A 15,442-nucleotide genomic window follows, 5' to 3' on the forward strand; every position below is an offset into this window, starting at 1 on the left:
AAGCAGTGCATTGGCTCAGCAGGTAAGGTGCTGGGCTTGTTGGCAGTTCAAATGTAAGCCGCCCAGAGACTTGTTTTAGTAATGGATGGCATAGAAACACTATAAACAAACAAACAAACACTAATTAATTTCCCAGTGCCGGGTAACAGAGCGAGCTCCAAAAGGACCTTCCTACCTCTTCGCATTCAGCTCCCTGAAAATATACGTAACTGTTGCATTCACGGCACTTGGAAGGGGTTCGCAGCTTCCTGAGCCGGTGGGTCTGGGCCGCCTTGGATAAGCCAACGTTCCGGAAGGGGCCGCTCGGCACTGATATTCCAGGGCTTATGTCGCTGATACCTGGCAGTCAGGAGAGAAGAGAAAGTGGCACACCGGTGAAATCCCCATCCATAAAGCAATTTGGTGCAACTGGATTGTAAAAACGAGGAAAATTCCTTAAAAGGGAAGCATGGCCTCTTGGGTTATAGATGCCAAGGGTGCCAAAGAAATGCACATGGACATTAAGAGCGGAAAACAAACATTTCTCCCCATTCAGTTCCTTTGTTGAATGGGTGCCAAAAGTGCAGGCGGTGAGCAGTATTTCAGAAACGCACCAAACAGTCTCTGCCATGTACGCACATTTGCAGTCCCTGAAAAACTGGATTCAAGGTGGACTTGGGATCTCCAACGCGAGTGTAGGCCAAGGAAACCCTCTCCTCTCCTTTCTGCTGCAGAAGAGTGGAACCACCTTGCTAGCAGGAGCAAACCAAAGCTATGTTGCGTCTGTGTGTGTGTTTGTGTGAGTGCACAGGTGAGCACGTGCAGGTGCCTTACTCAGGTTCCCAGGATTGTGCATCCTGTTTGATGCCTCTGCATTTTCATTCTGTCCTGTGTTCTATTGTTCTTCTTAAGAAGCTCCTCAGTCTATTGAGGAGAATTTCTACAAGTAATTCCTGGGTTGGCACATATGCACGTCCATTCTCGCTTTCCTCGGTTAGCCATCTGCTTGTCTGATAAAGCTCCACAAAAAAGGAATAATTTTTGTGGCGTTTTTCTGAATGATGAGACAGAGTGAGTGCATTTCTTGGGATGCTTTTTCTCAGCACTCAGTAGTGAAAGGCCAAGCACAAAGCATCTGAATGCAAATGTATATTTTAAAAACATGTTTCCACGGTCTTTTACCAATGCACTTTTATCCAGCAACATGGAGGAGGTGAGGAGAGGTCCAAATGGACTGGAAGTGAGGGTTAACGATGCACAATTCGGGAACTGAAAAGTGAAGTGATAGATTCATAGAAGAGTTGGAAGGGGCCATGAAGGCCATTTGAGTGCACCCTCCTGCTGTTGCAAGACAATTCACACCATCCCACTCAGGTGGCTGCCCAGTTTCACACTGAATATCTCCGGTGTGAGACAGCCCAGCACCTCTCCAGGCAGCTGGTCCCACAGTCACGTTGCTCTGACCGTGAGGAAGCTTTTCCTGATGTCCAGCCTGAATCTGGGTTGCAGCAACTTGAACTGATTATTCTGTGTCCTACATTCTGGCATTAGCAAGAAGAGATCTTGACCTTCTTCTGTGTGACAGCCTTTGAGGTCTTTCTAGAGGGGCATCATGTCCCCCTCAGTCTTCTCAAGGCAGTTCCCTCAGCCTCTCCTCACAGGGCAGTGTTTCCAAACCCTGGATCATTTTTGTTGCCCTCTCTGACCCTGTTCTCATTTACCTGCATCTTCCTTAAATCTTGGTGCCCAGAACTGGACACAATATTCCAGGTGAGGTCTGACTAATGAGGAGCATAGAGGAGCTACTACTTCCCGTGATTTGGAAGTAATACTTCCGTTAATGCATCCCAAAATAGCATTTGTCCCTTTGGCGGCTGCATCGCATTGTTGGCTCATGTTTAGCCTGTCGTCCACAATTACTCCGAGATCTTTTTCTTATTCAGTTCTGATAGGGAGTCCTCTAATATTTTGGAAAGCACATCAAGCAGTTATTTTAGAAAGCCAGAAAAGCTGGGATGAGAAGTGTGGCGTCTTTCTCTTTGGGCTGTGTTTGGTAGAACTGATATTTGGAGTTAAAGGGTGGACAGGAGAAGTGCAGTTTCTAAATGCTGTTTCATCTGTGCCTCATCCCTCCACTGCACAAAATTCACAACTGCAATGGATCTGTGCATATTGCAGCAGGTTCTCTCTTTGCAGCCAGGCACTACAACCACAATTATCACAAGGCGATGGTTGTTTGTTTGTTGAATTAGCTATATTAAAGTGATGGTAGGATATTTTTTAAATGGTGAAATTCAGGTCCTCAAAGTTTTTATCTTATGCAACTACTAATCTTTCCTGTTACATATGCTCAAATTATTTGACCTTGTTTTAGTAAACAATCAAGGGCTGCCATTGTTTCAAAAGCAACAGACCTTTCATTCTGGGCTACAAAGTCTCAATGTCTTTATCTGCCCTTGCTGGGTGGCAATGTCTATTTCTCCTATATTTTGCAACTAATATAACAGAGGTTGCAAGGTTTCTGCTGGGTTTGAGACGATTTCCATGGCATTGTGGAAGTTTCCTAGGATACAGCCTTTGCTGAAAAGGCAGCAATTATATAATTCTGCAGTATATGCTCATAGGTATTGTGTAAGCTGAAAAGAGGATGTTTCTGGTCTAAACAATTCTTGGATTTTTGAAGTGGAACTGATGCATTAAGAATCTTCCACAGTTCTGTTTTTATTTCCGACTTTTGCACAGGGCCTTGAATATATATATGACTGTGTTGGATCATAACACGTTCTAAACCCCTTGAGTAAAGTAGGGTCGAATGAGATCATGTTCTCTATCTAAGCCAGAAGGACAAGAAAGAATAGCTGCATGACGCATGTGTTTTGTTGAATCTTTTCCATCTCTCTTTGGTAACTTATTAGGCATATTCCATCCTCTTATTCACTAGTTCTTAGAATCAGTTTTACCCAAATTTGGTTCAAGTTGCATTCATTCGCACTGGCACTTATGAGAACTTAACAGATGTACACAAGTGTGCTTCCTGCCCCAAAATGGAAAAGGAGATCTCAGAAAAAGACATGGCAAATTTCTCTGAGGTTCCTAGTTAGTTGACAGTCAGAGCTGAGAAGAGGGACTTGAACTGTGCTGAATGGGGTGATGTGCTTTCTGAAGATGCTTCTCTCAGTTTGGGTGCGTGTCCAAACTCAGCTGGTCCAGTTCTGGAGTGGTCAGGTGTGTCTGCGCAGCTGAGCATGAAGAACATCATCCATTCTTCCTCGAAATGTGTCCTCTGACCTTCCTCACCCAGACCTGAGTTACTTCCCATCTGGACTTCTCCAACACGTTATCTGGAGATTTTAGCTGGTCCGCGGCGCTGTTAGCCAACTGCCGACTGGGCCAGCTGATTGCACATAACTCCGCTTGCAGGAGTTTTGCTGGGTTCTGAGATGCTTTGGGGCACAATTCATAGAAACACAGAAACAGAGCGGGTCAGAAGGGGCCTCCCAGGCCATCTAGTCTGACCCCCGGCTCCAGCCGGCCCCGCTCACGACATGCCCACCATGCGCATGTCCAGCCTATCTTTGAACACCCTCACCAATGGGGCCTATAAAGCTGGGGACCAGCCTTCTGGAAAAACTGCCTTCTCCTGTATGCATTAGCCTGGGTTTGGAGATCTTTGGGAGCTGACACCATTAGGGTGTGTTTAGGGCCAGTGCAGGGGGCCACACTGCCTTGCCCCAGAAGGCCAAGCCCATTTATTGGCCCATTAGCTGTTCTGTTGGGTTGGGTGCTGTTTCTTTGCTGTACCATTCATTTTTATTTTTTAAGTGCGTATATGTGATACCTTTATTAAGGTGTTGTTTTTAGGGTTTGGAGCCTTGAGCACCTTTTCTTAGGGGCTGTGGGGAGAAATTAAATAAGGCTTTGCCTGTTCTTCAGGCCCCCTTCCCTCTACAGATACCTTCCTCTCTTCCCAATGAACACCTGCTCATTCCTCCAGCAACATACGCACTCTGATCAAAGGAAGGCGAATTTCCATCCGATTCGTCATTGGGCGACAGGGCTCCATTGGTCGGCAGCTGCTGGTACTTCTGAGGAAATTCGCCTACCCAGGAAAAATCCACAGTGTGAGGAAATCCAGTCTCCAGGAGACCCGTGAGAGCAATTTGAGCCGCACTGTCCCAGCATTTCCAGCCCTGGCCTCCAGAAGGCAGCCAGGAAAGGTCCAAGAAGAGCTCTGGAGCGTCTCCTTGGGGTGAGACCATGCCTAGTTTAGGAGCCCCTTGGGAGAAAAGGCAGTGAGAGGCGGCCAAAGTTGAGTTCAAATCGTCCATCTCTGGCACATTTTGGCCACGTCCAGCCTGTCTCACCTTCCAGCACAGATGCCCAGTGTGGGACACCAGGTGTGGCTTCTCACACTGGCTGGGACACACCGAGGATAGATAAGTCAGCATTTAGGATGCTGAGCTTTGTAAGAGCAGCTTAGGATGCAATGGAGTGCCCTGACCCTCGGGGCATGCAAGCTGCTGGGAGTGTAGGGTCGCGCATTATATACTCAGAATGAGATCTGGCACTGAGTTATTTCTTTTGCTGTTCTGTCTTACCCTGGGTATTGTACCCAGGCAGCCAGTTTGGGTTGTCTAGATAAGTGGAAGGGAAGGGGAGTAAAGTGAAGGAAAGGAAGCAGGGATGATGAGGGGGATCAGCTTAAATTCTTCCCTCCCCATCCCCAAAAGGCTACTTTCTTCCAGTTGCAATGCTGGGAAGCTGCCAACACAGTCAGCAGAGGGACTCCAAAGCATCCTATGGCTTCCCAGACTATAACATTGGGAGGCCAAAGGATCATGCTCTTTAGTCATTAGACCAAGAACACTCCTCAGTTTCATACACCCCCCATCACAGCATCAGAGGATCAAAGGGGGGGATTGGCTATTTTTAGGGTGAAATGCAAACAAACTGGGAGCTGGGATTTCCAGCAGCATCTTCTGTGCATCCGGTTTCCCTCTGGACATATTGCTCTGACAAGGAGGGAATTCTCAGAAATTTCTCTGCAGCTTCAAGGATATGAAAAGATAAAGAACTCTGGGGGAAGTTTCCACTCTCCCTTCCCACCCTTTGCTTTGATCCCCTGAATCTCAAAGTTTCAGCCCAGCAAGTCTCCAGAAGCGGCTTGTTTGGGATGCTCATTTGCCAGGGGAAGAGAAGCGTTTGCTCCGGGAATGGCTGCCCCTTGAGGCAGGAGGCTGTTGGCTACCTGAGCTCGTGGCACATGACTCCGGCCTGCCCTTGGCTTCCGTGATGGCTGTCGGCCAGGATTTGTGGACCTGGTGACCCCGCCCACCTGAGGAGCCAAATTACAGAACAGGTTTCATTACCTTCTCTGTGAAAGATGCTTCCTAGCTGCGCTCTGAAAAATATTGCAACTTCAGAGGCCACAAGTGGAATCAACAAATCCTGAATCACGGTTCTGTGATGTTTTGAAAAATTCAGTGGGAGAACCAGAACATCTGTACCTTAGCTCTTAGAGCAGATATCAAACACAAGGATAGTGGGTCAGTCGAGAAGACCCAGTATCCTGTTTCCACCAGAGCACAGCCAAAGCGCTGTCCACCTTGTTTGCTCCAAGCACCTTGTATTCAGGGATAGACTAATTTTGAACATGGAGGTTCAAAGTATAACAATAACGTTGCCAAGTCCAGCTAAAAGTTAATTAGGAAAATGTCTCTTTTTGTATACTGGCTAAGCACCTGCCTTTTAGAAGGCCAACCACTAGACCTGAGCAGAGCTCTCCCGAAAGCTCAGGTTGGCGTTGGATACTCAAGAAGGAGGTAGTTCTTGAAGGATCATCTTGATCCCTCTTGAGGGATCAACTCAGAAGAGTAAACTCCCAGCAGCACTCAACTTTGTGGGGACTCTGGGCACCAACTTTTTAAATTTTGAGAAAGCATCCTGGGAAGGCCCGTTCCAAAACACTCCTTTCCCCCCAAAACAAACTGGGGAGATTAAAAGAAAAGAAACTTGGAAAGCGCAGAAGTCCAAGGTGAAGGCGGGGGCTGAACCCACTTCCAGACACTCTTTCGAATGCAAATAAAGGAAGGCAACCTCTTGGTTAAAAGTGATTTCTAAAAAGCATGAAGAGGGGCAAGGAACCCAGTGGCCTAGGAAGGAGTCGGTGGCACAGCACTGCAGCCCTGGACAGATTCTGCTTTCGGGGAAGGTGGCCTTCCTCTTCTGTCTCCTGGACTCTCAAGGGGACTCCACAAGGGGGAATTATCTCCCTGCGATTTCAAGCTGCGCTGTCCCTGGGGCAGAATTTATCCTGGTGGTAAGAATGGCAGCGGGGCAGGGGGGGGGGGTTGATGGTGGTCAAGGATGCCACGGTCACCATGCCGGCACGGATGCTCGCAAGCTGCTCACCTCGCCATTCAGGTGCCACCTGTGTGCCCGGATTGGCAGCCACGTTGCTCTCGGGGGCTGCACCCTCTTTTCCGGCTGCATCGGAGCTGCCGGCGGCCGCAAACTCGCTGGCACTGCTGCTGCCCTTTCTCGAGCGAGCCACCGGAGACCTGTCGGGAAGTAAGATGCATGGAAGGGCTGAACGGAAACCCAAGAGTCCCCTTACCAGGAAAAACAGGGTCCTCAGCAGATCCATGCTACAGTTTTCCTAGATACTTGACCTCACATTCTACCATGGGGGTGAAGAACTGCTTGCAGCCCTTGGGGGCCAAATTTCATCTGGGAGGAGTTGGGGGGGGGGGGGGGCAGATTCCAGTGCTGAGGAAAGGGACCTACAGGGAAAGGAGCAGGGCCAACATATAAAAATACCAGCCAAGTTTCACTTAACGCTCTCATTGGACTCGTTCAGCCGTTAGAGAGGTACGTTGATATTTTAGAGTGGGGGGACCTACACAGACCCTGGAAATCAGCCATCCGTGTCTGAGGGAAAGGGAGAAGGCCAACCTAGCCATTGGGGAACCCCCCCCCCACCCCAGCCCCGGCCCAGGCTGACTTTGAAATACTTTGCAGCTTTCATTTGTATCAATCAGGACAATTTTAAACATAAATACATTGTCTAATAATATATTCTATAAACTTTAGAAATAAAGATGCAGTGGTAAAAGATTATTCTACTTCGGAAAGACTGCCATTTGCAACTCCAATCTCCAGGGCAGCCAGAAGATTAAGGAGGGTTTCAGAAGCATCCCCTTTTCAGGTATTTCTAGTAGGCATGCCAATACACTAAAAGCAAACACACCTGGAGTTGAATTGCTACCTGGAAGGTTGTTGTCTAGAACAACAGAGGCAAGGATGCATCTCTTTTCCTCAGTGCTATGAGCAGGGGGCCTGGGCCTTTGAACGTTTCCATGCATCCTAAGACAACCTTGCAGGGGTGCACAGTAGGGCTATTTTGTCTTAATTAAATTAATTTTGGGAAAGTGGGAAATGAAGAAAGTGAGGGAACCTTGGCTGGGGCCACCTTGGACCGACAGGGGGAACAAGACGTGTGCCCCTGGCTCACACCCCATCCTACCAGCTGTTCTGCGACATGTAGGGTTCGAAGTTGTAGTGTATTTCCGGTTCATCCTCTCTTTGCAGCTGCTTGACATGAGAGGCGTACTGTTGCCCGGGATCGTAGAGTTTGCTGCTCTCGCACAACGTCTGGAAATTGACGGGCATCGGGGCAGTTTGCATGTGCATGATTTGGTAGAAGGAAATGGTGGCCTGGAAGCCAGAGATCGGTGAAGCAAAGGGAGAAGACAGAGAAGAGGGTGAATGGCATTGGACTGTGCAGGTGTGTGAAGTCCACAGTGCAGGACTCCCCGACCTTTCTGGGGTGGTGGAACATTTGCATTGTGGAGGACCAATTTGCGAGGGACCTCGAGGGCTGTCCGAGGGGGCATGACCCACCATGAAAGTGGGAGTTCCCAAAAGACAAAACCGGTGAGAGTAAAGGAAAAGTAATTTGCCCAAGAACTGAGGTGCGAGGCGGAGGAGTGGTCTGAACCCCAGCACAAAGCTGCTCTGAATCCAAAGGCAGAGTGGGTTGCGGGTGACACCTTGCGGCACGCCACAATTCCCAGTTATAAAATGAAAGCGATCTTTAAAAACCTTAAGACATGAAATAAAACTATTAAAGGGCAAGGAGTCCAGTGGTCTCTCAGACAGGAGTTCACAGGTACGCCTTGCTAGACACCAGAGAAAACACTCCTCTGCCATGGAACCAGCAAACATGTTCAGATTGGATACAGGTGTGCGCTTTGTGAGTGTCTCGGCTATTTAACCAAGAAGCAAGTTTCTAGTTCTCATGGCAATGCTCTGGATGGATGGGTCCAGCAGACCTATTAAGATCTCATCAGGCACTGAAGGAAGCTGTGCCCAACTCACCGATTTGATGATCTGGTCGCTCTGCCTAACCACCTCGTGGATCTGCCGAAGGACTGTCACTTTGGTGTCCTCCAGTTCCTGCTTCTCCGTATTGGCATCCGCGACACAGGTCCGGTAGGTAGCCATGGCCTCATCGGCCTGCAGTCGAGAGGGCGTAAGAACCGGCGAGAGAGGCAGCAGGGTGAGCAGAGCTGTTGAAATGCTGCATGCACCCTGGGCTTTTGGGGCCCTGCCTTTTATCGGTCGGGCTGCCTCCTTCGGAACCGGCCCACGTGGGACCCGAAGTCCCCCCTGCGTTCCCCCATTGCTTCTCTGGCCTTTTCCCTTAGTGAAGGTCACGCAGGAGGGAAAGCCGGAGCAGCTCATTCGTAGCTCTTGGAGATCCCCTTCTGGGAGATCCCAAAAAAGCACTGCGGGGTAAAAAGTTACCCCATTCTTAGCATTGTGGGGTAACTTTTCTTGCAGAAGCCCTCCTGGTTCAGCCTGAGCACTCCAAGACCAGCACTGCACCGGAGGCATTCTGGCAGGACGTGGCAGTGGCTGGGAGCCACAGACCCTTGAAGTTGGGTCCACAAAATTGCTGCCTCAAACACCGAATCCCTGCTGTTGATTGTTGGTGTGTGATGATGGCATTTGTAGGCTGCTTTTGCTGGCTAAACAGGTAGGGGAGAGTATCCTAAACTGAGATAGATAGGTGAATGCATCCTTTCAGCATGGGATAAAATGGCCTTGCGTTGGTTCATAAAGGGCTTTTTCCTTTTCCCCTTCCTTCTCAAAGGATTCCACGGGTTTTGTGTCAACACTTCAAAAGCCCCCCTCGGGAAAGACAGCCTCGTTTCCAGGGCTCCCTTCCTCCTCGTTCCGGCCACCTGCATTCTCTGCCCACCTTGTTTCTGGCCTCTTCCTCCAGCCGCCGCTTCTTGTCCAGGGACTTGGTGGTGGTGGCCCCTCCACTGCCGGCCACCTGCTGCTCCTCTTCTGCTTTCGCCATCACATGCTTGGCTTTTTCACACTCCTCCGAGCGTTGCATGTACATTTGCTTGGCCTTTCGTAGGTTGCTCTCGGCCTCTTGCTGTCGGGAAAAGTGCAAGCGCTAACTCTTGCTTTCGGAAGGAGGCATCCCGGGGGCAAAACTCAGCCAGGAGGTGGCCAATCGTTTTGGCCACTGCCATTTCCTGGTGTTACCCACTGGTGCATCGAGGCAGAAGGGCTTTTCCAAGCTGTGCTTCTCCAAATTGCAGCAAGCTTCCAGAAGGAAGGGGTTGCCATCTTTGGGGAAAGGACCACCAAAAGGGAAAGCAGCATGACGGTACTGGACTCGGACTTGGGAGATCTGGCCTTATGTCTCTGTGTTTTTACAGGTTTATACTGCCTGGGAGCTGAAGCTATCTGTCTGGTGTGCAACCATTTGAAAACATCCAGGATAAAAATTTCAGTAAGTACGATTACAGTATAACGTAAAGAGGGAAGCCTGGCAGTAGAACAAAGTTTTTTAAAAGCCCCATCAAATTTAAAACTGAAATGGAAATTCCTGGGAAAATGAGGTCTTTGCCCTGCAAGAGCAGTTGTCAGATGAACCACCCTGAAGTAATTCAACATTCGCGGGGTGGCACAACGGGAAGGCCTCTCTGAATAGCCACCTGCCTGCCTGCCGTGAGTGGGGGAGGGGCGTCCCCACTTGGCCATATCCGGGTGACTTTGGGCCAGCCACTGACTGTGAGCCTAGGCCTACCTCTCAGGGTTGTTGTGAGGAGAGGGTCAAGAGGAGGAGGAGGGTTCTTTAAGCCACCGTGGGTTTCCTTGCAAGAAAGACGGCAGATGCTGATGACAGAAGGTGAGGCTTTATTTGCTGGAGGTCCCAAGATCAGGCTCAGTGGGAAAAGAGTTTGGGGACTCTATCAGGGTGGTTGGACGGATGGTCTTGCTCCCCAAAGCTTGGCCTTGGCCTGCAGTGTGCCGGATGCTGGCTTTGCTCACCAATTTAGCCCTCCATGGTGCCCTGGAAGGCGGCACACCCTTCCCCTGGCCACACACACTTTCCTGTGATGGCCAGCCTGCAGCGATTGATTTCTCCGCTTTGCACTTCCTCCTCCTGACAGGTCAACGCTTGCCTCCTGGGGCCGAATTACCAGCAGGAAGGGCTTTCAACTAAGCCATGCTGGGCCGTTTTGGCCCTGTCCACTTGGTTTCTCCGAAGACGGATTTGGCCTCAGACGGAAGGCAAGGAAGCCTCACTGGGCAGGACGCGGAGAATTCTGCTCTCGTGTAATGCCTTCTTGCAGATCCGCCGCCTCTCTGTTTCACCATCACAACAACCCTGTGAGGTAGGTGAGGCTGAGAGGCAGTGAGTGGCTTAGTCACCCAGACTGGAAACTGGCAGGCTGGCCCAGGTCTTGGTTGTTGTGTTAGTCAAGCCGTACTCCCTTCCCATTGCACAAAGCATCCTTGCTCCTCACCAGCTTCCTTTGGGCCCGGTGCCACTGTTCCTTGATCTCTTTCCGACGCTTCTCATGCTCCAGACGCCTTAATGTCAGCGGCTGGAGAAGGCAAAGAGCAAACGGAAAAGAAGCTCCGATTTATTTAGTGGACTGATGCATGGGAGAACACATCTTCTGCCATTTGCTCCCTTGCTTTTTCGTCCTGCAAAAAAACTGACCCGTTCAAGAGCTTGCCTGGGTGGGAGAGCGGGAGAACCGCGTGTGAGAAGGTTGTGTGGGCCGCTGAGCCACAGAGGCTTCGAACTCTCTTTAATGAAGCTGTTGGCCTACACTATGCTGGTGTCCACCTCTTCCAGCTCCGTGCAAATTGGTTTACCCAACACAGACTAATTGTTTGATTATTTAAACTGTTTCTACCCTGCTCTGCAGCCAGAGCAACTTAGCTGTGATCAGTCAAGTGTGAGTCACTCTCTGAAAAGACATGACACACAGGGAGAAAGGGGTGGGCAAGGAAGGAAAGGGGGGAGAGTGACTGTTGTGCCATGTTCCCTATCCCAGTCTTGGGATGATGCCTCGCTGCATTTTGGCCCTGGCTTTGCTGAAGTCCCTCCTTTCGGACAACTCCTATTGCCGAGTGGTGTTTCTCACCTCAGCCTGACTTAGATCTGGTTGTGCAAGTTTGCACAATTCCTTGTCCAAGCAGCCGGCTTCGGCCTCACCTCCCTCTTACCTGCAGGAACGTTTCCGTTCGCAATGTGGAGGCAGCTTGCAGAGAGCTGACACTGTATTCCATGTCTTGCTCCAACGCCAGAGAATAGATAGAGAAGAACGGCATGAAAGGCTGAAGGGATGCAAGACAAACACAAAAGCAACAGCAGTGCTGCAGGTGTCAATCAAGAAAGAGGACAGACGTCGCACTCGAGCCAGGCAGCGAATGCCATTTCCCCCCCTTTGGGTCTTTTAAAACACCCGTATTCCCCTTCATAGCAATGGCAAATCCTGGTTCTCCAGGGGGCTTCTGGTCTCCTCGTAGTTCCCACTCCTCCCCCCACACCTTTCCTGACACTTTATAACCTACCACAGAAATTGAGTTCCAACAGATCTGCACAGATGTGCTTTCCCAAATCTTGGCCTTGCAGTTCATGGCAACACACACTAAAGGGTTATACATCATGTCCTGCCTGTACAGGCATCAGGCTCTCCGAAGCTCAAGGGCTCCATCTAGTGGCCAGAACCAAAATGGACACTGCAGTAGTTGCAGGATTGGGGTCCAGGTCCTGCAGGAGTGCTCAGCCTCCGGTGGAGTCCTGGCTGGGGGCCCTGGGGGGAGAGCTATGGAAGAGCCAGCTCTTGCTGCAGGGGCAGCCTTAGCAATGCAAGGCTTCCTGCTGCCCGCAGTGAGGTCCGGCTCCCACACCTGGCCTGGCCTGGGCCTCTCTCTGTCTGGGCCCTGCCTTGCTCTATTCTGCCGCGCAGCCTCGCCTTAGCAGCACGGGTCTCTCTGCTCACTGTAGTGCAGCTCAGTCCCTTCCTTGCTGTACCGTGCCTTGTGGAATCGCTTCGCCTGCACCCAGTGACTCTCATGAATGCCACCCGGTTCATGCCGTCGCAGGAACCTGCTCCCTGCTTTTCTTAGTATTCCCAGTTCTCGATGCTCACAGTGTGCCGTCCGTGGCACTTCCAGTTCTTGACTTTGGCCTGTTTCTTGGCCACAAACCTGCCTGCAACCATTAGACTCTGGGCAGCGTTTGGACCCTGCTCTGCCTCGGGTTCTCTTTGGTGACGTGGGGATGCTGCGAACCCAGAGGGCTGCTTTCGTGCATTTCCACAAACTTACCACCTGCCCAGGTAGGGGGCTATTCTTCAGTTTAACCACTTCTAAGTACTTGCAATGCACTGCTTAAGACTCCCAGGCAAAATAGCAGGGTGGGTGGTGAACACATTTCTGTTGGCCTTTTTCTGCCAGTGATCTGGGCGTCAGTGGGCTTTTTCCCAGGGGAGTTCTTGAAGCAAAGACTGGACACTACCAGGGCTTGACTTCCAAGCTGGACCAGATTGTCTATAAGACCCCCTCCACTCCAACTCTAGGCTTTCAGGATTTTCTGTGTGCAGAAAAGCTATTGCAGAGCCCAGTCTCAGCTTTTCTTAATACCCATATTCCACAGACAATGGTACTGTTTCTTATCTTCCAGTATTTCTCCTATTGCAGTACTGACCAGATAAGCCACATTTTCTCTGCAAATTCTATGGATGTTTCTTGGATCGCTTAGCAAAACCCTGAGGGGGGTATGATTAGGTCTCGGATCAGGCCTTCCAACAGCTAGTACTGGTCACAGCATTTGTGGAACTGGAATAATGTGTGAGCTACTGGGAAAGCAGTCTTTCCCAGCCAGGACCTTCTGGTTATACTGGACAGCTGTCTTCTTATCTAGCCTAACAAGGCAAACTAGCTCCATCTACTGTTGGCAAAAACTGATAGAATCGGCAGCTCTGAGAGCAGCAGAGAGGGGAGAAAAACACTCGAAAGAGACTTTCTGGACTTTCCAGGCCAGTTGCCTATAGAAATGGCCTCTAAGGATATTCCAAGCCGTGCTGTCAGAACTGGCTGCACTGCCTTGCAGGATGGATATAGGCGCACAGACGTACCACCTGCGTGATGGTTTGCTTGCAGGTGTTCACCGCCTTCTGAAGCCCCTTCGCGAACTCCATCTCTGGGGAAGGAAAAGAGAAGGAGGGAGAGGGTTCATGGTTCCCGGGGAAGGGCTGGAGCAAAGCAGGCCTGGCCTAGGCTTCTCCCTCCTCTTGCTGCTCACCCAGAGCCGTCCTCTTTTCCAGGTAGTAGATGAGGTCCTTCATATACTTGGAGACATTCTTGGCGTAGTTAAGGGCCACTTCCACCCCTCCCTCGCATTTCTGGAGTAGGACATCCACCTCTTCTGCCGACAGACGGGCTGCCCACACAGAAGGGAAATAAGGATTGAGAAATAAGCAGGGTCAGGTGTCAGCTCGACACATTACATAGTTGAATGTGTTTATTTAGTTCAGGAAGCTCCTTCAGAAAAGCCTCCAGAGTGGGTCACGAGAAAAGCAAAGAAACACACAACAAAGTCAATATTAAATGGTTGGAAGACGGTCCTGGCATCAAGAACTAGTCCCTTCTGTAGAGGCAATTCACAACCAGGGTGGACACCACCAAAAAGGCCCTGTCAGCAAACTCCTCTCTGAAAGCAGTGATACTGTGGGGTGAACTAATTTATTTATTTACACATGGTATACCACCTATTTCACCACGGCATTTCCAGGCGACTAACAGATAATTCAAATACTAAACAATGGCATAAATTAATATAAGACCTGATAAAATTACATTAAAATTACATTAATTTCCCTCATTCAGCTCTTTTATCACAGGGGTGGCTTTAGGCTGCCCTGAGTCTTGCTGCAAAACAAAAATTGCTTCTGGTCAGCACGAAGCAGCTGCCACTGACAGACTGTTGGGAAGGCAGAGAAGGAAGAGGATGTGGGGGTGGAGATGGGGGCCAGCTGAGTTCAGCCCTACCTGTGCTGGCATGTGGTTCTTTTAGATTGCCCCCCCCCCCCGGAATGTGCCCCTCAATGGGAAAAGAGGGGATCTGCTTTGTGCTGTGATCCCTCCTCCATTTTATTTAACAAGGTGAGCACCTGAAAGGAAAGAAGAACAAGTGGAAACAGGGCGAGGCCATGAAAGAAGAATTTCTTGCAAACAGCAGGGAATTGCAGGAATTGCATCCAGAAGGCTAAGCAGGAGATGAACTGTGAACTGCTTAGCAGAGAGGTCTTTCTTCACGTACATCCAGAACAAAAGACATGAGGAAGAGAAGGGTGACCAGCTACCGTATTTTTCGCTCTGTAAGATGCACATTTTCCCCCCCCCCCAAGAGTAAGGGGAAATGTCTGTGCGTCTTGTAGAGCGAATGTGTGTGTGCCCGATGCCCGGGACGCTGCCAGCCGCCTGCACCACGTGGCACCACCTGGCTGGCACACGCTCGGCGCGCCCTGCTCCGCCCCCCTCCTCCGGCACAGGTGAGAGCTGTTAATCACAGGTCGGTGTGTGTTTTCAAATGGCAACCCGTCTTTTAATGAAGCCCATGGGGAAGTGATGGGGAATGTGCCTGTGATTATCAGGAAGCTTTCCATGGATCAGTTATCTGTTAGTTGATCAGACACATTTTTTTAGGATCAGTGGATATTTGAACAGCATTACCTTCGTGTATGAAGTTTATTCTTCAAAGGCTACTTAGTCCGCTGTGTGTTTGATTTACCGTACAATATCTCATTTTTTGTCAGAAGTTTTTTTCTATTATTTACTAGTAGGGCAGCGTGGACATTACTGGCTTTTTTAGATTTGTTATTGAATTGTCTGCAGCAGCTCTTGTATAACTGGCGTAGATTGTGGATTCCTTCAATAATTCCACTACTGACTAAGAAAGTGATGTCAATGATTGTGAGCAACAGAGCTTCATAAATTCTGACTCTAGCGATGATGCGTTCTATGGGTTCAATGAAAACTAGAAGAGTACTCGAACTTTAAAGTCTCTCTTTTGTTAATGACAGTGATGATGGTTCTTAATGCCACTGTTGACTGCTGTTCACTTTACAAGGTTGAA

At 49.7% G+C, this 15,442-nt stretch overlaps 1 protein-coding gene across 3 annotated transcripts in view; it reads right to left on the reverse strand.

Annotated features, from left to right (window-relative positions):
• Window positions 1–15,442, reverse strand: part of ARHGAP45 (Rho GTPase activating protein 45) — a 48,989-nt gene that overhangs the window by 6,094 nt on the left and 27,453 nt on the right. For 2 of the 3 annotated variants that reach the window (XM_044453413.1, XM_044453412.1), the window contains exons 7-17: window positions 13,610–13,747; window positions 13,443–13,507; window positions 11,527–11,637; window positions 10,815–10,895; window positions 9,245–9,430; window positions 8,359–8,496; window positions 7,505–7,695; window positions 6,391–6,539; window positions 5,228–5,314; window positions 3,986–4,078; window positions 176–339 (exon numbers count right to left, since the gene is read on the reverse strand). In XM_044453413.1, coding sequence (XP_044309348.1) covers window positions 176–339; window positions 3,986–4,078; window positions 5,228–5,314; window positions 6,391–6,539; window positions 7,505–7,695; window positions 8,359–8,496; window positions 9,245–9,430; window positions 10,815–10,895; window positions 11,527–11,637; window positions 13,443–13,507; window positions 13,610–13,747 — 1,403 coding nt within the window. The remainder of the gene's footprint in view (window positions 1–175; window positions 340–3,985; window positions 4,079–5,227; window positions 5,315–6,390; window positions 6,540–7,504; window positions 7,696–8,358; window positions 8,497–9,244; window positions 9,431–10,814; window positions 10,896–11,526; window positions 11,638–13,442; window positions 13,508–13,609; window positions 13,748–15,442) is intronic. The other variant, XM_044453414.1, reaches the window with a different exon arrangement.

This window comes from Varanus komodoensis, unplaced genomic scaffold (genome assembly GCF_004798865.1).
Source record: "Varanus komodoensis strain SLA01 unplaced genomic scaffold, ASM479886v1 scaffold79, whole genome shotgun sequence".
Taxonomy (NCBI): domain Eukaryota; kingdom Metazoa; phylum Chordata; class Lepidosauria; order Squamata; family Varanidae; genus Varanus; species Varanus komodoensis.